A 27,120-nucleotide genomic window follows, 5' to 3' on the forward strand; every position below is an offset into this window, starting at 1 on the left:
CAGAGAGCAGATCAGTGGTCGTCTGAGCCTAGAGGGGGAGGTACTGCCTACGAATGGCACAAGTGGTGGACATTTTGGAGCAAGGGAGCTGTTCCGCACCTTGTTTGTGATAATAGCTACAGGGCTGTACACATTTGTCATATCTCGACAAATAGTATATGTAAAATTGGTAAGTTTTATTGTGTGTAATTTATACAGAGAGAGGGAGGGAGGGAGGGAGGGAGAGAGAGAGAGAGAAAGAGAGAGAGAGAGAGAGAGAAATAAAGAGAAGAAAAGGAAGGAAAAGGGAAAGAAAAAATTAAGCATTTCTGTTTCTAAAAGTATAGTCACTTAAGTAAGAATAGTTAGTTCCCTCTGGACCTTTATTCCATCATGTAAAGCATTTTAGGTTGTTTTTAATCCTTATTGTTTGCCTGCATCCACACTCTGATGGTCTCAACTTCACCTCAAGGAATTTATCAAGCTGTTGTACCAAATAAAAATAATTTTATCCCAAAGAGAAATTCTGGCACCAGTTGATAAGTGAAACTCTCACCCAATTAAATGAGGACTGCCTCAGACAGGGGAAGCTGCCCGCCGCCTCCAGCTGGCTATCTATGACACTGGTCTCTCCCCTTCCCGACCTCACTTGCTCCATCACTAGCCACATCTTCCTTTTGTTGTTGAAAGCTGCACCCAACCCTCTGCCTTCTTTTAATCTTCAGAATCTCAGTTCCGTCTTTCCAATAAGGAAGACCAATTTCTACACCCTCCCCCTCTCCTGCTCGCAGAGAAAGATGAGCACACATGAAAGTGTTAATGGTGGGGTTTGGGGTACACGAAGGACCAAAGTAAGACATCTAAAGTTCTAATAATGTACTAGTAACACTTCCTATTCACTTAGATGACCAAGGACTCAAAGCCTTTATAATTACATGGACATAGGAGTGGATATAATGTGACTCTTTCCCAACAACGGAGGGTCACTATGAAGAGGCGCACATGCCTCTACAGAGATCTTACATTCCCCTAGATTTGAAAGTGATGACCAGGCAGCCCTCACAATCTGTCCGGATGTTTTGATAACTTTTACTTCTCCAGGTGCTTCCTACACTGACCACACATCCCCTGCAGAGAAGATGGATGATGCCGTTGCCCCAGGCCGAGAGTACACCTACGAGTGGGTTATCAGTGAGGACAGCGGGCCCACACACGACGACCCGCCATGTCTCACATACATCTACTACTCTTACGAAAATCTGGTACAGGACTTCAACTCTGGGCTGATCGGACCTCTGCTTATTTGTAAGAAAGGTAAAAAAACGTACAAACAAACAAATAAACAAAAACATGAACGACAGCAAAGGAGTTGGGGTGCTAAGGAGTACTCTAAGGGAATGAGGCTCGAGACACCCTTGGAGCCTTTCTGTAGTCCAGGCAGAGGGAGAGGGGTGTGGACGCCAGACCACTGCAGGACATTGGCATCTGAGGGTTCGGAATCCTCCTGTCTCTTACAATCAATCCCTCCTTCATCTCAGTCCTGGAGCCTCTCTCGAGTAGGTCCCTGTCCTGTTGCCACGCCTGCAGCATCTGTAATGTTCACCTCGAGGCCACGTCACTTTGAAAGTGTACAGCAGCCTGTGCCCTGATGGGAGTGCTTGGAAAGAGTTGTGACTGACATCAGAGGTTTGGGCTGGTGATCTGGTCTACACACACACAAAACTCTAGCTTCTTTTCTTGTAAAAGAGAACAACCCTTTGGGTGGTAGGGTACAAACACATCCAACTGACTTTTTAAGAAATTTCATTAGCTGGGCTTCTTAGGAGCAAGCTTGGATTTTCATTGTACCTCAGAGGAATTCAGCTCATCTTTCATTAAAACAAACAAACAACCACAATGAACTGCGCTGTAGAAAAAAATGTGATGGACCCATCATCTCTCTGATGCACGCGCATGAGTCCCTAACTCATCGAGTCACTACACATATACGTGTTTTCATTGCCTGGTACAGAGAGGATGTTGTGATTGCACTAAAAGAAATGAAAACTTATAAAAAGCTTTATTTCAGCTGCATTTTTTCCTCATATGAGAATGGACTAACCTTGACCCTTGCAACCAGTTCTCTAGTGTGCCATGCCATGTACACACAGGATGGCTGTATCAAACTTGGAGTGTGATGCTTTTCCCAACTGAGCTTGGTACCTATGTACCGGCCTACTGACACTGGAGGACATGGATACTTCTACTAAAGCCTTGACAGCCACCAAGTGTTCCCTCTGTGCCACATCACATTTACCTTTAAAGCCCCGATCCTCAAGGCTATGAGGGGCCAACGAAAACATGCAGTGTGGCACCAAGATTTTGATAATCCCCCAATCATCATTACTTGATAAAGATGCTATTTTTTAAAAGTAAGAACTTTTTCACGTTGATACCATTATGATTGGCTGTTGGCCTTAAACCCTTTGTTATCTGGGAATAGCAAATGAGAGTCTTCTACCTGGGACGCTACTGACAGGTATGTCTCTCCTTTCGCAGGCACCCTAACTGAGGATGGGATTCAGAAGATGTTTGACAAGCAGCACGTGCTGATGTTCGCTGTGTTCGATGAAAGCAAGAGCTGGAGCCGGTCGCCATCGCTAATGTACACGGTCAACGGCTACGTGAACGGGACGATGCCAGGTAACGCGTGGGCTGTGCGCTGCCCGAGAGCAGTAGCAGCATCGGTGTCTCGGGCCCTGCCATTTTCCTCACGGCACTTGGGAAGCTGACCACACTCAGTTTTTCAGCTCTTAATCAGAAAGGTAATATAATCTAGCTCAGTGGTTCTCAAGGTTTTCTCATCTCTTCTTCTAACGAGCAAGTACAACTGATAAATTGGAAACTACGTAAGTGAAGGGGTATGCGGCCTTATTAGAAGTAGTGCTCTGAGTAGGTTTCACCTTGACCTGCATCTCCTGGAAGACTTCTAGGATATCAGCTCAATCTCTTTCAGTGAGTCATGCCTTCTTCCGCAGTGGAAGCTTTATAGGGCAGAAGTTCAAGGTCAACCCCTAGCAGAAAGAGTCAACAGGAAGAATTCAATAAAGATACACTGGAGATGAACAGAAGATTAGGAGAAATAGCCAACAAATAAAAATACTATTGACATTTCAAAAGGTGACAGATGAGTAATATCCAAAGGCATGTAGGATGTTTTCTCTTTCCATTTGCACGTCGACTCTTTCAAAAAAGCAAAATCATCGCAACTATAAAGAGAAAAAAACTGGCTTCCAATCAAACCATTTCTATCTGCTAAAAATGCTTTAGAACCAAAGATTCTGAGGGGAAAAGTAGAAAAATTAAAATATTACTTTATGAAATAAAACATTCAAAACACTAAGCTTCTCAGAGATCATTCTCTATATCTGAAAATCACAAATGGTTTCACTTACTGAAAAACAAAATTTGGCAAGAGTTGAGGTTTTGACATTGCTTTTAAATTGTATTCTCTTTCATTTGACTCCTCTTCCCACCTATTATTACACACACTCAGATGACTCTAGGCTTTGATTCAGAGGTCCAAAACTTAAACTGGCATCTACCTTAAGAGACCTAAGTTCAAACCCTGCTCATCTCTCTGCCTTAGGGTCGTCCTTGGCAAGTAGTTATCTCTCTGTGCTAACTTACAAAAATGGATTAACCATCAACACTGGTACGGGGGGGCGGGGTTAATAATTTTTTTTAAACATAGAAAGTAGCATGTCCAGTGCTAAGAGACTTAGAAGGAAGTGGTCAAAAGTGGTCAAATTGTATCTGTGTCCCGGCAGACAGAATCATCTGTGTAAATACATGGAAGTTCAAAAAGCAAACCATATGCACAAAAAATAAAAATTAATAACTTGACCAGGGCATAGAGTATATGAATTTATGGTTGAAAAAGACAGAACAGTTGGGGTTAAGAGGGGCAGAGTAGAAACTGAGAGAAGTTAGTGCTTGTAAAACAGCCTTACTGAATCAATGTAATAAATGCTGATACAGATATATTAAATGCTCGACTCAATTTGAGCATCCATTTGGGATGGCTAGATGCTTCCACCACAGCCTCCTGTCTAGCTACTCATTCTCAGGTTCTAGCTTTTTGTTCTCACCCGTGATACCAGGAACCCCTGCCTTGCTACAGTGGCCTACTGAAAAAGACTAAGCCCTCAGCCCCTCTGTGGGCACTGAAACTCAGCCCCATGGTCTGGTATCTAGTGATCATGGATCTGAAATGTAAAACCCATGCCAAGGGAAGAAGCCAGGACTGGAAGCTCCCACAGAACAAATGAGCGTTTCTCCAGTCACTGCAGGAACAAAGAAGGAGCAAAACTCAGCTTCTGTGCTGTTCTCCTTACTCCAACCATGAGATGCTCCCAGTGGCCCAGCTAACGAGGAACCGTCCACTGCAATTTTAAGAAAAGCCTATAACCCACAAAGTAACTAATTGCCTTGTCATTAAAACAACCAACGAGTGGGTACAGAAGCAATATAAAATCCTTAAATTATCTTCACATCTCCTTCCTTTTAGGCAGAGCTCTGACCTCTATCTAGCTGACAGGATTGGGCTCTTGAACTCTGCCCTACTGCGGGCTCTGGCGACCCCCTCCAGCTGAGGCCAGATTGGTTCTAGAGTGACCAGCTTCCCAGGCTTGCCCAGGACTGTCCGAGTTCCAACACTGAAAATCCTACATCCTGGGAAACACCTCAGTCCCTGGTAAGCCAGGATGCCTGGCCACCTACTTCATTCCCTCGTCGGCCTGATCCCCGAGCAATTCGTTTCTGACCCAACATCCCCCATCTCTGGGCTCTATTCTTACCTCCGTGGTACCTCTTACTGCAATAAATCATGACGACTCGTTGGCCCATCACTTAGATATCTGCCTTTCTAGGGTGGGAACCACAATCAGAGTGTCTAGACTTCAGAACCCTGCACAATGGCTCATGCATAGCAGGCACTCAGCACGTATCTGAGCGCTAACTGCCTGTTTTGGCCCTATCTCTTCCTTTCTCTCAGATATAACAGTTTGTGCCCATGACCACATCAGCTGGCATCTGATTGGAATGAGCTCTGGACCAGAACTGTTCTCCATTCATTTCAATGGCCAGGTCCTGGAGCAGAACCATCATAAGATCTCAGCCATCACCCTCGTCAGTGCTACGTCCACCACCGCAAACATGACTGTGAGCCCAGAGGGGAAGTGGACAATATCTTCTCTCATCCCAAAACATTTTCAAGGCAAGAAACTCTTCCGACAGTCTTGCTTATGAACACAGGATCCTTTCTTCCCAGGCACTAACTCTCTCCTTCTCCTGTGCCCTTTCAAGCCACCCACATTCCAGATACTCATGCCTTGGTCCCCGAGAACAGAATTTAGATTCTCCTCTTTTAGATTCATAATCTAGTCGGGGATGGAGGAAGTGGAGGAATTGACAAAGATTTTTAAAAATGAAGCAAAAGCTGAAGAGGTCTCTACTTCCTTGAAAGGAAAAAGGAGGAAGGAAACTAATACATACATATAGCTATTCTTTCTTAGGGTATTTAATACGTAGCTAAAGGAAAAGACCTGAATGTTAGAACAAGACAAACATCTGCAAATTTACAGAAGTACCAAGTTATAGAAAATATCAGTTGTAACATGAAAAGATTATCTTCTATAGCAAGATGAGCACAAAGATTGGCATAAAAGGCAACCCAATGGATGTGAACTGAATGGGTCAAACACAAAAACCCCACAGCTGAGCAGCGGGCTTCTGAGAACATTGCTGAATTGTCAGCCCACGTTATTATGTGGTACCACATAAACAAAATAACCACTGTTCTACTATACATTGGTGCTTTAAGACTGTTGTAAACAGACCAAAATGTAAGTCAATGATATTGCTGTAGGAAATGTTACCAAAATAATATATATAAGCAAAAGCCATAGGAAAGATTGACCTCACAGGATCTTTTCATTTTCTTTTCACGCTGAGCAGTCAAAATTATATTTGAAGTAACAAAATTGTCACAATATCCCTGGAAGGAGAGTTCCAAATAATAATAAAAATAACACCAATAAATAAACATTATCGAACTCAAGTCCTTTTCGTATTAACTTATTTAATTTTTAATGACAGTTTCATACAGTATTTACTATTCTTATTTTCATTTTACAACTAAAAGGACAGCTGACAGGAAAGATGAGAAATCGACAAGACCTAAGTGATAAGGTTTTAAGGGTCTGGAAATGACAAATGCTCCCGCTCCGGAAGAAGCAGCGGAAATGTTTCTAAATACTCTCCCTAACCCAGCCTCTCTCCCCCTTGCTTTTCACCCATGCCCCGTCTCCACTGCACTGAAAGAGCTGCAAACCGAAATGTGCAACACTTGCCTGGGCTTTACTTTCGATGTTATTATTTAACGCTTCTACAAATTTACTTAAAAGATACACTTTTAATCAGCCTTAATTTCTTCTCTCAAATGCTTTCACTGTCTTTATGTTCTAACTCAGCTGGGATGCAGGCTTACATAGACATTAAAAACTGCGCAAAGAAAACCAGGAATCTTAAGACGCTAACTCGCGAGCAGAGGCGGCACATGAAGAGGTGGGAATACTTCATCGCAGCGGAGGAAGTCATCTGGGACTACGCACCTGTAATACCAGCGACCATGGACAAGTGAGTTTCGGGGTTCTTACCACTGTGCAAAGGTTTAGGACATGTTCCATAGGGTCCCGTATGTGTGAAGTGAAATGTCATGAGTTGACAACTCTCAAGGGAATATGTGTTTTGAATTCCATTCAGGTCTTCTTGTTGAAATCAATCTGTAATTACCCCAAACTCACCAAGGGAAATTAATAATAATAATGATAATAGTAGTAGCAGCAGCAGCAGCAGCAGCTGCCACTTGGTAAATGCTTGCTGCTGCCAAGCATTGTGCTAACCCCTTTGTAAGAGCTTCACTTTAACTCCAAAGTTAGAAATAGCTCTTGTCTATTTTGTAGGTTAGTAAATGGGTCAAAGAGATTAAGAAATTTGAAAATTCAGATTGATCTTAAACACATGAAAAATACTCAAGCTCGCTCACAGTAAGAGAAACGCAAATTAAACCTCTCTGAAACACTGATTTTCACCTAGCATACTCACCATCTGGGTGAGTATGTTACTGATCTGTTGGCGAGGCTGTGAGGAACAGGTGCTCTCATGTATTGCTGATGGAAGAGTAAACAGGAAGAGCCTGTCTAAAGGATAATGTGGCACTATCAAAATTATAAATGCCTATACCCTTTGACCCAGCAACCTCACCCTGGGAATCTACTTGTTCGCAGGTGAAATTATGTACGTACAAGATACTCAATGCTGTACTGTTAGAAGTGGCAAAAGACTGGAAACAACCCAAAATGTCCATCAATAGGAAACTGGTTTAATTATGGTATATTCATATATGGAATAGTGTGCATCTGTTTAAAAAAGGATGCAAACATGCTCTATGTACTAATATGAAAAGTTCTCCAATATATTATTAAATTAAAAGTCAAGGGAGTCAGACAGCAGGATAAGAGGTCCCCAACTCGTATCCCCCACAGCAATAATAATTTGGCAGCCGTCCGCAAATGAAAGTGTGTTTGTGAGAGCTTTGGAATCCAGGCAGGAACTTGCAAAATCCCAATGAAAGCCAAGACCAAGGAGGCCTGTTTTGAGAAGCAAGTCCATGCTCAGGCAGTAGGTTTCCTGACTGTGGTTCCAGTTACAAAACTAGAAACAGCCTCATTCCCTTATAGATTCTGCTACAGCCCCACTTGGCCTTGGTTCTGCTACAACACCATTTGATAAGGGACCCAAGAGTCACATCTGTCCATGACCCTGAAGGCTGGCCTGCAGACCTTGGTCCCACTGCAGATCTTGAAGTAACCCAGCTCCAACCCTCCCAACTGCTGTCCAGAAATAGTACTGCCCACCCAGGGACCTACCCAGTGACCTGGTGGTAGCCCTCCCAAGGACCAGATGGGAGCCATACCCATCTACACACCTGGTAACAGGCCCACCATTTGCAAACTCAACTGAGGACCTTGAAGTGGACCATTGTTGCAGTGCCAGCTACCAACCAAGGTCCTGGAGGCAGTCCCATCTTCCCAGGGACCAGACAGGATCCATGCCCACCTTAGCCCTTGGTAAAAGCTTGCCAACTACAGATGCCACTGTGGGCCCACCAGCAGCCATGTGGCTTGATTCCAGCCTCACCCAACTGTAATCCCAGAGGCCTGACAGAAGAAGGTCTTTACCTGCCAAAATCAGTCTGCAAAGGCTGGAAGAGGGTGTTTGCTTCTTCAAACACAGAGACACCAATACAAAGCTACACAAATCACAAAGAATCAGGCGAATATGATACCATCAAAGAAACTAATAAAACTTCAGTAACTGACATGAAAGAAGTGGAGATCTACGAATTGCCTGACAAATAATTCAAAATAAGTATCTTAAAGAAGCTCAATGAGGCGCAAGAGAACACAGATAGGCAACTAAACAAAACCAGGAAAACACTGCACGAACAAAATGAGAAGTTTAATAAAGAAATAGAAACCGTAAAAAAATAACCAAGCAGAAATCCTGGAGCTGAAGAATACAATGACAGAACTGAAAAATTCAATAAAGGGCTTTAATACCCGACTCAATAATGCAGAAGAAAGATTCAGCAAACTCAAAGACAGGTCATTTGAAATTATCCGGTTACATGAACAAGAAGAAAAATGAATGAAAAAGAATGAAGAAAGCTTACAGGAATTATGGGGTATTATCAAGAGAACTAATATATGCATTGTAAGAGTCTGAAGGAAAAAGAGGAGAGAAAAGGGCAGAAAGCTTATTTAAACATAATGGCTGAAAACTTCCCAAATCTTGGGAGGGATATGGATATACAGACTCATGAAGCTCAAAAGAGCTACCCAAAGCAAGATCAACCCAAAGAAAATTACCCCCCAAGATACTGTAATCAAATTGTCAAAAGTCAAAGAGAGCGAATTCTGAACACAACAAGAGATAAGCAACTTGTCATATACAAAGGAACCTCCGTAAGGCTATTAGCAGATTTCTTAGCAGAAACCTTGGAGGCTGGGAGAGTGTGAGATGATACATATTCAAAGTGTTGAAAGAAGAAAAAACTGCCAACCAAAGATAACGATATCTTACTCCTCAAAACTGTCCTGAAGAAGTGAGGAGAGAGATACATTCTCCTTGACAAAGAAAAGCTGAGGGAGTTCAACATTACTAGACCTGCCTTATAATAAATGCTAACAAGGGTTCTTCAGGTTGATATGAAAAGATGCTAAGATACTGAGTAGTAACAAATCATCTGAAACCTAATATACACGGTAGTGACTATAGTTAATAATACTATATTGTATACTTGAAATTTGTTAAGACAGTAAATCTGAAGTTTTCTAACCACACACAAAAAGAAATAGTAACTATGTGAGGTGGTGCAAGAGTTAATTAACTTGTGTGGTAAAAACACATAAATCATCATGTTGTATACCTGACATATATACACCTCAGTAAAGCTGGAAAAAATGCAAAAAAAAAAAAAGTCAAGTTGTAGCAGAGTATATAAATAGCTGCCTTTTGTTGAAAAGTGAGAGGATAAGAATATTTACATTTGCAAGTTATATTTGCATAGATGCTCTGGAATCATACACATGAAATTAATACAAGCGAATACTTAGAAAATGCAGGGATGGTTAGAGAAGGCGGGGTGAGGGGATCTAGTACATGAGAGTTTTCACTAACCAAAATATTTTAATTTACATTTAAAAATTTTAACTGAGAAAATGAGTAAAAAAGGAATTGCTCAAGATCATATAACGACTGACAGAACTGAGATAGAAACTCAGGCCTCTCTGGCAACACTCAGTGCTTTTTATTATGCACAGTGAAGGCATGAAGTGGATACATTCTACCAAGGAGTTTCTGCTTTTGCAAACGAAGGTAATAAAGAGGACCAAGGGGAAAGTGGTCTTTGTTGCTGCCTCCAAATCACGTATCGCAGAAGACGGGGGAGGGCGGTTGCTTCCCAGTTGGCACAGGATCGGGGTAGATGGTAGGCAGAGTAGATCAGTAGCACAGAACGATGTCTGCCAAAGTGAAAGCTTCCTGGACTGTAAAAGTGCTTTCAGAAATTGAGAAATAACTGGAAAGCCAATAAAGTTACCATAAATTAAATGACAGAAAAGACTTAAGAAAAAGTCTTAGTGTGTCCCACCCTTTCATCTATGTAGACCTTTGCCCAGAGACAGCTCAGGTCTACTCTAGCAACCAGAGGGCCAGATCTAAGTGGTTTCTTCTCACCGTGACTCCAGCTTTATCTGTGGTTGAGGAGACAGATCAGAAGTTTCCAGTTCTCCAACTAGAGAGAAGATATCAGGACTTTGCAAATCGTATTAAGAGTTTTTTTTAGAAAACCAGCTTTTTAGCTCATCCAAGAGCAGAACTTCTTTCTACATACAAGAGTTCCCCCCCACCCTACTGGGATCTCTACTTGAGAAAATGATTTAATTTTTTAAAACTTTTATTTCACTTTAAGAAAATACAGATCTCTGCATTTGGATAATTTCTCAAACCAAATTGGAAAACACTATAAGAAGGTTGTCTACAAACAGTACCAAGATGAGTCCTTCACCAAACGCCTGGAGGATCCCAATATCAAAGAAAATGGGATCTTGGGCCCAATTATCAGAGCTCAAGTCAGAGACACACTCAAAGTAAGTAACGGAAATATAGAACCATCTGAACACATTAAAGAGTGAAAGAGATTATAAGCATTGGTTTATTTTTAAAAGAAAAGGTGTCCATATAATTTTTAATTCAAATGAAACTTGTAATTTTTATTTACTATTTGCACTTATTTATAGCCTACCTCATAGTACGAAGAATGAGACAGTTTATCAAATTAAAGAGAATGAAACAAAGAGTCAATGTAGTTGGGGTGGAGAATATGGGCCAAAAATTAAAACCAAGGTTAAGTATATTGAAACACATATCATATGCTTCTATAAAGTTGTCTGCAAATTTTGTCCTGAGCTTTCTAGCAGCCAAAGTAAAAAGGGAAATGAGTCAGGGCAAGATTTACAGTAGTCATAAAAGAAGCACAGAGACTAGAGAAGAATTTCTGCCATGGATCCTTTCTAAAATAAAAAAAAAAAAGATGTGGGATGACACAGTGGAGGAAATCCTTGATAAAATCCCAATAAATTATGCATAGCCTTTGAAAATAATTATGCATAGCCTTTTAAAATAATATTTTTCATTAGAGCTGAGAACATCGCAGTAAACACAGGTGAGTAAAAACGATTCTTCACTGGGGTCCAGGTATACAGGTCTCTGAAGATTATTCCCTGATGAAGGCAAATTTAGATATGTAGCAAGAACACTGAGTGTTCTTCAGACAGTTTTCTCTAAATGTTATATCACAACATCAAGCTTTTTATAAGAACTGGGGCACAGATAACTGAAAGTTCCGATCTTTGGTGAGATTCTAGAATGCAGTTAATCTACAGATAAAGGATGATCCAAGTGCTTTGGCAATCAGCCAAGTAGAAGATAAGATTAAGATTCTCTTTTGAAGATTAAGGAGCCTAACTAGGACTCCTGTGTGAATAATGCTCCTCCCTTCACCCCTGCATGGGGTGAACTAAGAGGATATCCACAGACAAGGTCAGTCCTGTTCATTTGAAAATACCCAAAGGACAGAAAGCAGCCTCTCTCTGCCACTCTCCCCCTTCCCCCATTTCAGATCCCCTTTAGGTACTCTGAGTGACTATAAATATACATCACTGGAAATTTAGGATCTGGCTCTTTTCCATGCCTTTCAAGAAATGGCTTCAAAGACACTGGTCCTAGGAGATGTGGCTGGCTGGGGGAGGGGATCATGGTCTAGGCAGAAGGAGCAGATCTGAAGGCATATGCGGTCCAAGCTGAAAGGAGGGGAAAGGGGACGAGGACCAGTTTAGAGAAGGTGATACACTGTGAGGAAACTGTCATTTCCAAGATCAGACTTCTCTTTCCATTTTCTGCCTTACTGTGTGAGTGAAATACTCTCAAATGCTGCTTTCAGGTGATGGCAGAGGTTGCTGCTCAGACAAACAACTAGTTTGCATGCGTGCCCATCCGCACACACACACACCACCCAACAAGCGAATGTGCAAAGTTGGCATCCTCTATTAATTCTCATGATCGACCTTAAATTCTGAAATAATGAATTTGAGTTAACTTTGTAGATCGTGTTCAAAAATATGGCCAGCCGTGTCTACAGCATTTACCCTCACGGAGTGACCTTCTCTCCTTTTGAAGATGAAGTCAACTCTTCCTTCTCCTCAGGTTTGAATTTTTCACTTCTACTGGAAACTACTGACCTCTGAGAGGCCACTATATCTTTCTACCATCCTTCTTGCTTAGTAGATAGCGTGTGCGGTCAGGTAGTACACGTGGAGGGTGCCCTAAAAGTCACAACTCGAAGCTGCTCACTTCCAGGGTTTGTTTACCCTGCTGGTGACAAAATACAATATCGTCTGGTAGTGCCATAGCGGCCTCTAGTGGAGCAATAGCTGATGACTACATGGGATCCAGGGTTCTATTAAGTGGAGCTTAATATAAAAAGAATATTCCTTTCCCAATATTAACTGGTTGTAATGAGGGCTCAATTATTCATTCATTCACTCACTCATTCATTTTCACAAAAATAATTTTGCAAATTAAAACAATTCTGACTGTGTTTTCTTTCAGGCAGTAACACCATGATCAGAGCAGTTCAACCAGGGGAAACTTATACTTACAAGTGGAACATCCTGGAGTCAGATGAGCCCACAGAGAATGATGCCCAGTGCTTAACGAGACCCTACTACAGCAATGTGGACATCACGAGGGACACTGCCTCTGGGCTGATAGGGCTACTTCTAATTTGTAAGAGCAGGTCCCTGGACAAGCGAGGCATACAGGTATCTTGTCCTTGATGAAACCTTCCAGAAATTTCTGAGAATTTCTTCTGGCTGGAACAGATTAGGTCTCCTTGCTAAACAATGCGGCTTTTCTAGAGAACAGAAAATATTAAGTAGTCCTCTTTAGCATGAATGTGATAACGTTTATTCCTTTGGTTACTTCTTAGCCTTGTTGTAGACTCTCACTGCAGAAGGCAAGTCTACAGTGTGAAACTATTTTGGTATAGTTTCTAATTCCAGGTCTGTTGACATTGGCTATGTGAGAAGCAGATCATTTGGCCTCTCTGAATTTCTTTCTTTTATCAAATGGGTAAAATCCGTCCTAAAAATTGTATAGGGTTGTTTTGGGGCTCGGTGAGACACCACCTGGTAGAAGTGTAAAGTTCTGTAGAAACCCTTGCTGCCTTTAGATATCTACACTGGAGAGAGAACAGAGAGAGATACTGGAGACATAGCTTCTAGTGAGATGGGGCCTAAACAATGTCCCTCTCTAGTGAGACTAAATTATACAGAAGAATGTGAACAAAGATATGGATCTTCTGCCTTAATGTTCACTGAAGAATAATAGTTGCATATTATTAACTTAAAATTCACAATTAGGCTAAGCTATAATCAAAAAAAGTCTCAGCCCAAGGCATACAAAATAAATATACGCCTAGAAAAATCAGAAACGGACATTTGGAAGACCTAATTTATTGAGCTCAGAAAGAAAACAGTATAAAGCTTTTCTGTTGCCACCTCCTGTTTTGTCCTTTGCAAATCTAGGAGCACATGCAATCATTCAGGTTGAGAGAGAAGCAGAATTACAGTTGCCATGGTAAAACGGGACTTCTCTATTAGCATAGTTCAGTCTCTGAACTTCGATCTGCTCTGTTGGCTTTTGCTAACACCTTTGGCTCTTACAAGGGGTGTGGACCCATGGTTTCTTACAAGGGGTGTGGACACATGGGCTCTCATAAATGCCTGCGCCGTGGCTTCGGGGGTCGCGAGGACTGTGCTGGTGGGTTTCAGAGAGGGACGCAGCGCTGTGGACGACCAGCGGGATAGCGATTAACGAACGTGCCACTTTTACCCGCCAGAGGGCAGCAGACATCGAGCAGCAGGCCGTGTTTGCTGTGTTCGACGAGAACAAGAGCTGGTACATTGAGGACAACATCCACAAGTTTTGTGAAAATCCTGACAAGGTGAACCGCGATGACCCCAAGTTTTATGAATCAAACCTCATGAGCAGTAAGTCGGAGCACTGCGTCTGTCCATCAGCTTCTCGCTGCTGTGGTTGAAGCATGGCTGTGCCTAGAGGCAGAGACGTGGACTAGCACCCACGCACCTCTCACGCCCACTTCCGCCCGGGGATCTGGTGGTGAAATTACTGGGGGACATTACAGCAACCCTTTTACAGCAAGAGGTCAAAAGCTTGTTATCTTTACAAGTCTTCTGGTTTCCTGCTCCCAGCGTGTGTGCGTGTGTGTGCGTGTGTGTGTGTGTGCGCGCGCGCGCGCGCACGCGCATGTTCTGGGCAGGGAGGCACGGAGCAGGGGACGCGGGTGGCGAGCGAAGGGCTGCAGGACGTGGTGGATGGTGTCTGGGAATCTGTCTCGGTGCAAGGCGAACTCCTTAGGCCAGGGCAGCAGCTCGGTAGGTAACCCGGGGCTGGACTGCCAAATCAGACTAAGAAGGTCAATGCGGATGGGGAGCCGGGGGTGTTGGAACGTCTGTCCGCCAAGAGGTTTAGGGCTCGCTAAGAATTTCGGGACAGAAGGGATCACCCGAGCCCCGGCTGAGGCGTTTGCTGCGGGCTTAAGCTAAGGGTCCAGAGCCAATGCTGGGGGGAAGCCTGAGTTTGATCCTCCAGTCACATGTCAGACCTGGTAAAGCTCATTTCGTAGTCATTGCCTTGGGACGTTCATTTTCTGTATAACTAGATACTGCCCTTGTTGATAGGCCTGGCGTTTTAACAGACTTTACTCTTTCAGCTATCAATGGCTATGTGCCGGAGAGCATACCCACCCTGGGTTTCTGTTTCGATGACACTGTCCAGTGGCACTTTTGCAGTGTGGGAACCCAAGATGACATTTTGACCATTCACTTCACTGGGCACTCATTCATCTATGGAAAGAGGCATGAGGACACGCTGACCCTCTTTCCCATGCGTGGGGAATCTGTGACCGTCACGATGGACAATGTTGGTAAGGGCCCAGACGCCGAGGGCATCTCTGGCCTCTCAAGGTCTGGTGCAGCTTGCCAGACACCCACAGCTCGCTAGTCCTCGCAGGCTTTCAACACTCCTCATGATTTCTATTTGGGGCATTAATCCCTTCAACAGGCCAGTCCTTTAATGTGGGACCCATTTATCCTTCTCTGGGCTAAGTGAGAAGCACGGACACACGTCCGCAGCAACATAAGGCATAGCTTTGAGGAAGAAGCATGAACATTCAGTCACAAAAGAAAGTTTCTTTTTCCAAAATGTCCTTTTCTGTTTTTTTTAACGATCATCAGATATGGTGCTTTAGAGGCTGGCATCAGACACAGCACAGTGTCGTCAGAAGCACGTGGGCTTTGGAATTCATCAGACCTGGATTCAAATTCTGCTCCGCCACTGTATACAGATATTGAGTGGCGGAGCAGAATTTGACCTCACTGAGCCTCATTTTATTAATCTGAAAAACAGAACAACACCTTACAGAGTTGTTTTGACCATTAATCGTAATACGTGCCAAGTGCCTAGCACTCAGTAGACACGCGGCAAGTGGCAATGATCGGTGAACTCCCAGGAAGTCTTCAGTGTGCCAACAAATCATACCATTTCAAAGAGATTCGAAACTGTCCTGGGCCCACCTGAATTACTTATTACTTAGAAATATCTAAATGTCTTTTATTTCTGGGAGTAGACGTCACCACCTGCTCCTAACTCCAATCCTCAAACAAGATGTTTATAATTCTCAAAGTTCATTTTATTCTCAATTCATCCCTTTTAAAATATATTCGGAAGCAGTAACTCTCAAACTATCTGTGCTGAGTCCTCCCTAATCTCCACTGACCAATACTTTTGGTCTATATTCTGTTAAATGAGATAAGTGCACTGATCACATGCTTGGATGTCACAGCAACATCAAATTGCTTTAAAGTTACCTGAACACTCTACTCTCGGTTCTTCTCGTGTTGCTGTGGAACAGTAAACGACAGTTCACAGACCAGCAGTGGTCCACAGGCCTCACCAGAGTGTCTCTGACTGAAGTCTGCTGGAAGTTATCCACCACAATGGATGCTAGAGTGTTTTATATCTTTTTCTGGACCTAGAGCTCTCTATTCTCTGTCTCTCTTGTATAGGAACCTGGATGTTAACTACCATGAATTCCAATCCAAGAAGCAAAAACCTACGGCTGAGATTCAGGGATGTGAAGTGTATCCGGAACGATGATGAAGACCTGTATGAGATATACGAACCTTCAGCGTCTACGGCCATGACTACAAGGAAAATGCGTAACTCTTCAGAAATCCGAGATAATGGGGATGATGCTGAATATGATTACCAGGACATACTGGCTTTGTCGCTAGGAATTAGGTCATTCAGAAATTCATCATTGAATCAGGAGGAAGATGAGTTGAATCTTACTGCTCTAGCCCTGGAGAACAGCTCTGAATTCATCCCTCCAAATACTGATACGGCCATTGGTTCAAATTCTTCTTCTCCACATAACGTTAGCAGGCTCACTGCCAATAACATTGCAGAACCTCACATGACCCCTCCTCACCCAGAAGCCACCACAGCTGGTCCCCACGTGGGACACATTAACTTAGAAAAGAACTCAGTTCTCAACCTTTCCACAGAAGAGCTTTCCAGCCCCTATTCTGAAGACCCTATAGAGGATCCTCTGCAGTCGAATGTCACGGAGATAAGCTTACTTCCACCAGGCGCAGAAGGGTTCAGAAGTCAAGAACATGCTAAACATGAGAGATTCAAGGTAGGGAGAGAACAAGCGGCAAAGCACAGGTCCTCCCCGCTGGAATTCCCAGCGCACGTAACTGGGCGCCATTTAAGCCAAGGCAACTCTTCTCCTCCCCGAATGGGGCCCTGGAAGGCCCCTCCCAGTGGCCTGTTACTCCTAAAACAAAAGACACCATCTAGGATTCTGAATGGGAAATGGCATTTGGTTTCTGAAAAAGGGAGTTATGAGATAATCCAGGAGGCTGATGGAGACGTGGCTGGTAATGAGGTGCCAAGCGGCCCATGGAACGCCTCCAGGGCCTGGGGAGAAGGCACCCCTCTTACAGACAAGCCTGGGCATCGGGGCGGCCACCCGAAGTCTTCTAGATTTAGATATAAATTTCCACAAGTAAGACAGGATGGAGGAAACAGTGGGTTGAAGAATGGCACTTTTTTCATTAGGACACGAAAAAAGAAAAAGGAAGAGAAGCTCGCACACTACGTTCCTTTTTCTCCAAGGGGCTTTCGTCCTCTAAGAGGAGAGGCCAACGTCACATTTTCAGACTTACTTCACGAGTCCAGTGAGACACCTTTCCCCACCAACCACAATCACACATTGCCCTCTGCGAATCTTAGCCTGGCAGCCTCACTTCCTGACCATAACCAGAACCCCGCAAACGACACCAACCACACAAGCTCCCCTCCAGATTCCTATCAGATGATGCCCCCAGAAGAGCATCATCAAACGTTCCCTATTCGAGACTCTGACCACGTGCGCTTCACTACAGACCCCAGTCACAGATCTTCTCCAGGGCCTGGCCAGACACTCGACTATGGCCTAAGAAATGAGTCCTTCCCTAGTGACATGGGAAAAATGCCCCCTTCCTTAGAACTTGAAGTCTGGCAGACAACCATGTCTCCAGACCTCAGTCACCCATCCCTCTCCCCAGAACTCCATCAGACAACCCTCTCCCCTGACCTCGGCCAGGAGACTCTCTCTCCAGACCTCACCCAGACGACCCATTCCCCTGACCTTGGTCAGTTGCCCCTCGCCCCTGACCTCGGCCAGGAGACTCTCTCTCCAGACCTCGGCCAGGAGACTCTCTCTCCAGACCTCGGCCAGGAGACTCTCTCTCAAGACCTCACCCAGACGACCCGTTCCCCTGACCTTGGTCAGTTGCCCCTCTCCCCTGACCTCGGCCAGGAGACTCTCTCTCCAGACCTCACCCAGACGACCCGTTCCCCTGACCTTGGTCAGTTGCCCCTCTCTCCAGACCTCGGCCAGGAGACTCTCTCTCCAGACCTCGGCCAGGAGACTCTCTCTCCAGACCTCACCCAGACGACCCGTTCCCCTGACCTTGGTCAGTTGCCCCTCTCCCCTGACCTCGGCCAGGAGACTCTCTCTCCAGACCTCGGCCAGGAGACTCTCTCTCCAGACCTCACCCAGACGACCCGTTCCCCTGACCTTGGTCAGTTGCCCCTCTCCCCTGACCTCGGCCAGGAGACTCTCTCTCCAGACCTCACCCAGACGATTCGTTCCCCTGACTTTGGTCAGTTGCCCCTCTCCCCTGACCTCGGCCAGGAGACTCTCTCTCCAGACCGCAGTCAGATGACTCTTCCTCCTCATCTCGGGCAGACATCACCCCCTCCAGACCCTGATCAGACACCTCATGCTTCTGAATCCAGTCAGTCATTGCCTCTTCCAGAATTTGATCCGATTTTCCCTTACCCTGACCTTGGTCAGAGGCCATCTACTCCGCTGTCTCCTACACTAAATAGCACGTTTCTACCAAGGGAGCTTAATCCACTGGTTGTGCTCGGCTTCAGCGATGATGATGGAGATTACACTGAGATCATACCAAGGGAGAAGGAAGACAGCAGCGAAGAAGACTATTTTGAAGTTGATTACGTGGCCTATGATGACCCTTACAAAACTGATATTAGGACAGACATCAACTCCTCCAGAAACCCTGACAACATTGCAGCGTGGTACCTCCGCAGCAACAACGGGAACAGAAAAAATTATTACATTGCTGCCGAAGAAATATCCTGGGATTACGCAAAATTTGCACAAAGGTTTGGCTAGTTTTCTCCTTTTTATATTCTCATTTTCCACTACTGCTTAAGAACAAATAAACAAACTAACTAATTACAACAGTTCGAGGAGACAATTCTGGGCAAATTATGCTAAGTATGATTTAGTTCCCCTAACTGCAACTTGGTCTACACTGTTTCCTTTGTCAGTTCCAAAATATGCATCTCTACTTTAGAGGGCATCTGGACAATACAGAAACAGCCGGTGTAAGACGTCTGTGACAGTCCGTAATCAAATACGCCCTCGCCTCTCTCTTCTCAGGACAAACGTTCCTGCTCCTGCCTCTCGCTCCAGTATAGCACCCAACCTCCCCATAGCCATCCGCTAAGCAATATGATTTCACTGAAGTTAGCTTGAGATTCAAGTCTGTGATGTAGAAATCTCCTTTTGCATTTACTTGTTTACCAAATACATTTTCAAATTGTTTGCTGATCATTATAAAGTACACAGCATCCTTGGGAAGTTTAACTTAAATTCCATGAGATTCCAGTAGCAGAGGCAAAAGGATGTAAATTAGCTTAGAAACAAAAAGCAAGTTTATACCCTGAACCAAGGTAGTCATCAGATAATGATTTGCCTTGATTGATTCTTGATTTTTAACTTGGTTTATAGTCACTCATTTAATAACTCTTTGATGAGTACTTATTCTCTCCTGGACACTGTGCTAAGTGCTGGGACTATAAGAGAATATAAACACACATGACTCCTGCCCTCATGTCTAGTTGGGAGGGTAGATATGAATAAATCACCACATAAAAGTGTAAAATGTACCCATGATAAAGACCAAGAAGGAAAGGTAGATACATGAGGATATGAGGATCAGGGAATCTGACACTTGAGTTGAGATCTGAAGACGAGTAGGACCGACCTGGTCAGGAGTGGATTTTAGACAGAGAACAGCGTGATCAAGTCCCCGGGGAAGGAGGAAGCTCTTCAGCGAAAAGTGGGGCAGCTGGAGCTCAGGAAGAGGGCGGGTGGTGAGAAAGTAGTTGGCTAGCTTGGAAGAGACCAGATCACACCAGGCTTCATAGGCCATGGGAAGGATTTTGGTGTTTCTTCAAATGGCGATGACAAACCCTTCAAAAGCTTTAAGCCTTTCCTAGCTCATGGGAATACACTGGCTCCCTTCCTGGATCTTATTACCTTCACCTTGTAAATGAGTTACACCCTCGAGATCCTCTTCAGCTCTAACGTTTTAGAGTTCCAGCCACTCTTCACCATAGAGTTGAAAGATTTGATACAATTTTGTAAGTGGCCTGACTCATAACAGAGAATCTCTGAGGGACCCATCTGCATTTTTAAAAGATAATGTTCAATTCATTTTGCTTAAGGGTGGAAAGCCATATTGGGCTGGGCTCTGTATTCTGGGATGACAATATTGAGAAAGAAGGGGGATATGGAACAAGGCTTAGTCAACTATAGATTCTCAGGGACATAATGTGATGACCATGCTTAAACTGTCGAAATACAGTCGACAGCTTTTATGAAAGCTAACTGTTACACTAATAAATTAAAAACCAAAGTGTAATTAGTGTAAGCAAACACGCTGCATGGTATGACTCACAGAAATTATTTTATTAATCTAATGCCTGACATTTCCACATTAGAACTCTATTTAAAACACTTTCTCCCATGACTTCCTATTTAAATGCGGCACCCACTGCAACATAAAAATAATTAGTTAATCTGAGGATTTCTGAGCAAAGCCCTAAGGGAGTTAAGACTTAGGGCCCTTCCAGAGTGGAAAGGGATGGGACTAGCTCCTTCAAGTCTGTGTCCTGTTCCAGATATGCAACCTACTTTTATGACAGTCAAGTGGCATTTATTCTCGTGTTCTGTGAGACAGTATGTTATGCTTCGAGTCTGGAAGGATGAGGATAGTACGGTAGAAAGATTGGAAAGCAGGCAGAATGGGATTCTCTGTTGCTGGCTTGTGGCGTATAGCAAATGCTAAGAGATTGATGGATGAGCTTTTGGCCTGTTTCCATAGGCTTGGGAAATTTAGGAGTCAGTGGGAAACTCTGACACACTCTGGCCCCAGACTGAGCAGCTGGTGAACTACATGAGGAATAATGTGATTCAGCAAAAGGAAATGTGAGAAGGGTGGCTATTTTCAGAGTAGAAAATACCCATCCGTCCGGTGGCCTTCACAGGGCTGGTTTAAGTCAGCTGTCCATTGTCGCCTAGCAGCCCCAAGCTCTGCCACTGTCCCACTGCATGGCTCTGTCTGCTTTGATATTAAAATCTGCTATGTTAATGTCTGATTATATTTGCTTACTCATTAATGCATTAAACAAAAATTTATTAAGTGCCTGCTATGTACCAGATAACCTGATAGGCCCTGAGAATACAATTACGAGCAAATTTTACGCAATCCCCAATTTTACAGGGCTTTCACTCTAGTGGCAGAGTCAGTTATTAATAAATAATCTCACAAATAAATGACACATAACTTACTACATTTACTCTAGAAATACTATAAGACTACTATGGGAATTTACTATACATATATGTTTACGTATATACATTTATATGTGTATGTATATATATAAATGTGCATATATACATACATATACGGTAATACTGTAGAAAAGCAGGAAAGCTATAGAGAGATCTGACCTAGTCTAAGGGATCAGAGGAGGTACTTAAGAAATGATAATGTGAGCTGGGAGTTGGAAGATATTTACTAGCTTGTATTTTTAGTCATTTATATTTTCATTCATTTTTTTCATCAAATATTTATTAAAGATCTTCTCTATGCTAGATGCTATATTCAGGAAACACTGTTCAGATAATTTCCTAAATTGAATAATCTTTAACTTGTTCTTTTGAACAGATACTATTATTATCGTTTCAGTGAACTGGACGACGAAGACAGCACTGTTCCAAAGGACACCGTGTACAAGAAAGTGGTGTTTCGACAGTACCTTGATAGCACTTTTACCAGACGTGACCCCCGGGGGGAGTATGAAGAGCATCTTGGCATTCTTGGTCCTGTTATTAGAGCTGAAGTGGACGATGTTATCCAAGTAAGCATCCCCTCGGCACTGGTGAGATCGGCAGAGGAATTCCCACAAGCACCATGGGGTGGTAAAGGTCAAGGTGGCAAGAGAGAGCTATAGGTGATTTATTTATTTTCCAAACTTAAAAATAATTTTAAAAAATTCTTCTCAAAGATTGCTTGCCAAGTAATTTGGCAATCTTCAAGAAAAAAAAATGATCTCGTAGTTTTATTTCTCCCTCTGCTAAGCTCTCGCTCATTCTATAAGGGCCAATTCCATTTCCCCTAAGAAACTTTCTTTGACATCCCAAGTGTCTCCTAAACATTCAGCCAATTGCCCCGCCACCCCAGGCTCGCCCATCTAACCCCGCTCACGCTCGGTTTACAGCACCTTTTGTCTCCAGATTTTCACCCTGAGTTCACGTGTACATGTCCCTTGTCAGCAGCAGGTTGAAAGCTTGTCATGAACAAGACCCAAGCCCGATGCACCTTCAGAACTGCAGCACTTACCATTGTCAATTGATTTGTAGATCATGTCAGTACTTTTGCTTTGGGGCTAAGAACAAACATGTTTTGGTGTTTCTGGGGAAAGCTATTTGGGTCCTATCTTACAGGACGGTGGTAAAAATGGGATGGAATAACATACATAAGTAACTATGCAATTGTAGGCATTCGCTCTATCTCGGGTCTCATTTAACAGCCCTTCACTCTGGACTTTAATGCTGACATTTTTTAGTTTGGATTTTTGTTGAGCTTAAGGACATTTGTAGATTATTGATTTTTCTAGGTTCGGTTTAAAAATTTGGCATCCAGACCATATTCTCTTCATGCCCATGGGCTTTCCTATGAAAAATCATCAGAGGGAAAGACTTATGAAGATGACTCTCCTGAATGGTTTAAAGAAGACAACGCCATTCAGCCAAACGGCAGTTACACATACGTGTGGCACGCCACTGGCCGGTCAGGGCCAGAAAACCCTGGCTCCGCCTGTCGGGCCTGGGCCTACTACTCAGCAGTGAACCCGGTAGGTACAGCCATCCCAAGTTTCCACCAAGTGGAAGGGTCAAGATTGTTTCTTGTTAAATGTCTGTCTTGTCATCCATGAGGAATGTGTAAGGACGGTGGTCAACCGTCTGCAGCGACCACAGCCAGGGACTCTCGCTGCAGGTCTACAAATGACAGTGAGAGAGAAACGTTTGTTCAGTGACATGAGTAAAGATTACTGAAACAGCTGGCTTGAGTTACAGTGACCACCTTTACAGAGAAAGACATTTATCTGTACTTTCTTTATTCAAGTATTAGCTTTCTTCTGCTCTTTCTCTGTGAAAGAACTGCAAAATTAAGACTCTGTCATTTCAAGCGTAGTAGGGAGAGTACAAACATCGATTTTAATTCCTATCCTGTCACTTACCATGTGGCCCTAGGAAAGTTATTGGACCACTCTTGGCCTCAGTTTCTAAAGTTAAAAATGAGATAACAACAGTATATAGCACATAGTAGGCACTTGGTAATATTTGTTTACTAAATGAATTCTTTTTTACCATGTGGGATTGTTGGTATTAAATAAGAAGCTATAGGCAAAATATTTAATATAGTAGTAGCTGCTCAATAGTATTTGTTATACTATCAATATTATTTTCATCATTATCAGTACTCCCATGTTGAGATAAACGATTAATCAGAGAAAGGAAATATGAATGCCATAAAATGAGATGATAAATGTCTAGCCTTCTTAAGCTACTCATTTATAATTTTCATATTGAGAGCTTCTAAGAAGGGTTCCTTTTCTATGTGATCAGAGATTGTCAGAAAGGCAAAGAAAATTCTAAGAATGAACATGTGCACTTGGCCCCTCCTCTCTCCCAGGTCAGGGACATCCATTCGGGCTTGATAGGCCCCCTTCTGATCTGCCGGAGAGGTACACTGCATAAGGAGAGCAACATGCCTGTGGACATGCGAGAATTTGTCCTGCTCTTCATGGTCTTTGATGAAAAGAAGAGCTGGTACTATGAAAAGAAGCCCCAGAGGTCTTGGAGACGTGTGTCCTTGGAAGTAAAACAGTCTCATGAGTTTCATGGTATGTTCCTCTGACTTTAATATAATCTCTGAACTAAACCACGCCGGGTTACAGAGGTGTCTGCCCTTAGGTCTCCACAAGATTAGACATGAGATGCTTCTGAGAAAATAGGAACTATAACTCAAACTAGGTCCTTAAATGTCTCAGAGGGCTGATGGAACCCAGCGGGTGACACTGCAGGTGAAGGAGAGAAGAGAAAGTCTGAAAGACACAGAGGCTGCTGCAAAACGAACCCAAACAAACCAACAACTACAAAAAGCCAGCGTGCTGTAGTTACACATAAATTGAAAAGGAATTAGCATTATTCTGCAATTCAAGTAGTTAATAAACCTGTTTCTTGACCTCTAAAGGAAAATTATTTCTATCGAAGTGATTACCCATGTATACTTTCTAAAAGAGGAATGACTGTAACAGTTTTAGCTTTCAGCAATTCCAAGGTGGAACCAAAAGCATATGAGAATAAAATGGGTAGCCAGAATGATCTCAACTCCTCTCCTCCCAAAAATTCACTTGCTTGGTTCCTGATATTCCACAGCAGATCCTTTAATTTGAGAATAATAAACAACAAAACTTCCCTCACTTCAGTCTCCCGGTTAAATGCATGGTAGCACTAAGCTTTATCATTAAAATTTTGTATTTTTCAAGGTGATCAAATTTACCAGGTGCTTTAAACACACATACACACAGTTCTGAAGGGAGAGTGGATAAGGTCAAAGAACCCTTGACATCCAAGCTGGTAAGGGGCAGAGCAGCTATCCCATGAATGACAGAACAAACACGAATCAAGATGGCTGTAGGCACAACGAAGATGAAGTCCAACCTCCTAATTTTGCCTGGAACTACCTCTGAATTTAGGAGGCCTTTAGGGTGACATGCTGCATATCCCCTTACTTGCTCTCTTTTCCCTTATCTGGCTCATATTAGTCTTTATCTTTTTGTAGCAAAGGGAAATTCGTACTATAAATGGAAAGAATAATAGGTAAAGCACAGAGCAGGAGCAGTGGAAACCCTGGGGAAAAGAGTGGTAAACTGCCAGGAAAGGGAGCTTTCTGCCGCAGGCTGGTGTGAGGAGGAGCTGGTGGTTCTCACTGATGTTATGACACATGGGGGCCCTGGGTGGGCCCGGCATGTGGCATCATAAGGAAGCTGCGTGGTGAGTGGGACCCTCCTATGTCCTTACCAGCCTCTCTGTTTAATTGATTGTAATTCTCTGTCCTTTCAGCCATTAACGGGATGATCTACAACTTGCCTGGCCTGAGAATGTACGAGCAAGAGTGGGTGAGGCTGCACCTGCTGAACCTGGGTGGCTCCCAAGACATTCACGTGGTTCACATCCATGGCCAGACCTTGCTGGAAAACGGCACTCAACAGCACCAGTTAGGGGTCTGGCCCCTTCTGCCTGGTAAAGATCTGGGTCATAAAAAGAGACCCCCACTAAAATAATGACGACGGAAGGCTATCTTAGCACCTGTTACCCTCATTTCCTCCTTGTGCATTTACTTCTGAGCGGTCAAGCATGTGTTCTGGCCTGGATCCTGGGCAAAGCCACATGGCAAAGCTGCATGCAGAGTATGAAAACGCCAGCTAGTGTATGCCGTTTTGCAGTGCCGTGCAGGCTGAGTGTGCAGCCCAACTGGCTCTCCAGAGATGCTACGTCTAATGAGGTTCTTCCAAGCCACTGTATGTCACGCAGGCCAGGTCTTAAGCAGAGTACAGAATGAGTCCCACAGGTCCCAGGCAGCCAAAGCTTCCTGTGGAGGGGGAGATTAGACACTTACTAGGGTTTGGGGGATTCTTGATTTCTTGACTTCTACTCCCCACTCTATCACCCTGATATCTTCAGAAAGGTGATGACAGGAATCCTAATCTTAAACTGACTCGTGAGGCTGTTTGGGAGGAAAGAAGATTCTTTTTTTAATGACTGTAAAAGCAAAAGATTAACAAGCGTATTTAGAGCTCTTCATGTGCAAAATAATGATAAAGTTTAAACAAACTACAGCCATCTAAAAGGATCGTTATGTGCCAATGGGTTGCTTTAAATGTATCTCTGTCCTAGGTGTGTAGGTAGCGTGTGAGTGGTAGCTACCACTGGTCCTCAAACTGTACTGGATATAACAAAAGCCCAGGAAGCCGGCTAAAGGCAGATGCTAAGGCAGAGATGTTGCTCTCTTGGGCAGGGGCCCAGGAGTCTGCATTTTTAACAAGCAGCCTACCTTCCACACTGAGAAGCTAGCGAAGGCAGTCCCTTTACAGGACTTTGGGCAAGAAGCTGCTGTGTGAGTCAGCCTCGGATAGAGGCACAGAAATCCAAATAGGCTTGGTTCTTGTTTGTTTTAAACGTGCCAGTGACTCACTAATAAAGCTACAAAGATCCATTCTATTCAAATCAAGGACACCAGAACAGTCAGCCTCTCCACGCCTGCGAGAAGCACTGAGTAGCTGAGATTGGCTGGGACACCTAAACCTTCAAATCTCTGTGTCTGTGTTGGAGAGGGGAAGGCCTGAGACCTTTTTTAGCGTTTGAGAAGGATGACCATCAGCTATTAATTTTTACTCACAATCTGGGAAACGGTCACAAATTACAGTCAGCATAATTTAAGTATTAACTGGCAGTGGGTAATATTCAATACCAGAATGGATAATCAGAGGTTTCAGAAATTCATTTTTTCAGTTATGTTCTGAAACAATTTATGTACATCTCTATCCAAATGCATAAACTATTGATAATTTGAAACAGGGGAGAAGGATGTTTTATTTTAATTTTCTTATATAAAAAAGAAAACTAGTGAAATGAAGAGAGAGAAAGGAAACATGAACATTATTTCTGAGCCCAATGATAGGTCATTCAAAGTCGCTTTGATACTTAAGAAGCTATGTTATGTGTGGGTTAACTTGTAACTATTGAGATAAGTGAAAGCTTCTTTCTAGTAAGGGGTGTTGGAGGTTGTTCAAAGTCCTGGCACAATTTATTTGTTGTGGTGGTGGTGGTTGTGGTTGTTGTGGCTGTGGCTGCTGTTGCTTTGCTGTTGCTGTTGTTGTTTCGATCTGTTTGTTACG

The 27,120-nt window shown here is 43.4% G+C and overlaps 1 protein-coding gene across 1 annotated transcript in view; it reads left to right on the forward strand.

The window, feature by feature from the left end:
• Positions 1 to 27,120, forward strand: part of F5 (coagulation factor V) — a 60,379-nt gene that overhangs the window by 20,259 nt on the left and 13,000 nt on the right. Inside the window, exons 4-17 of the mRNA XM_011371732.2 lie at positions 1,081 to 1,293; positions 2,518 to 2,661; positions 5,015 to 5,236; positions 6,492 to 6,657; positions 10,556 to 10,733; positions 12,249 to 12,348; positions 12,754 to 12,965; positions 14,045 to 14,195; positions 14,939 to 15,151; positions 16,293 to 18,966; positions 21,843 to 22,014; positions 22,774 to 23,010; positions 23,853 to 24,063; positions 25,286 to 25,465. Of these exons, the coding sequence (XP_011370034.1) occupies positions 1,081 to 1,293; positions 2,518 to 2,661; positions 5,015 to 5,236; positions 6,492 to 6,657; positions 10,556 to 10,733; positions 12,249 to 12,348; positions 12,754 to 12,965; positions 14,045 to 14,195; positions 14,939 to 15,151; positions 16,293 to 18,966; positions 21,843 to 22,014; positions 22,774 to 23,010; positions 23,853 to 24,063; positions 25,286 to 25,465 (5,073 nt within the window). The remainder of the gene's footprint in view (positions 1 to 1,080; positions 1,294 to 2,517; positions 2,662 to 5,014; positions 5,237 to 6,491; positions 6,658 to 10,555; positions 10,734 to 12,248; positions 12,349 to 12,753; positions 12,966 to 14,044; positions 14,196 to 14,938; positions 15,152 to 16,292; positions 18,967 to 21,842; positions 22,015 to 22,773; positions 23,011 to 23,852; positions 24,064 to 25,285; positions 25,466 to 27,120) is intronic.

This window comes from Pteropus vampyrus, unplaced genomic scaffold, assembly GCF_000151845.1.
Source record: "Pteropus vampyrus isolate Shadow unplaced genomic scaffold, Pvam_2.0 Scaffold194, whole genome shotgun sequence".
In the NCBI taxonomy this organism is placed as follows: Eukaryota; Metazoa; Chordata; class Mammalia; order Chiroptera; family Pteropodidae; genus Pteropus; species Pteropus vampyrus.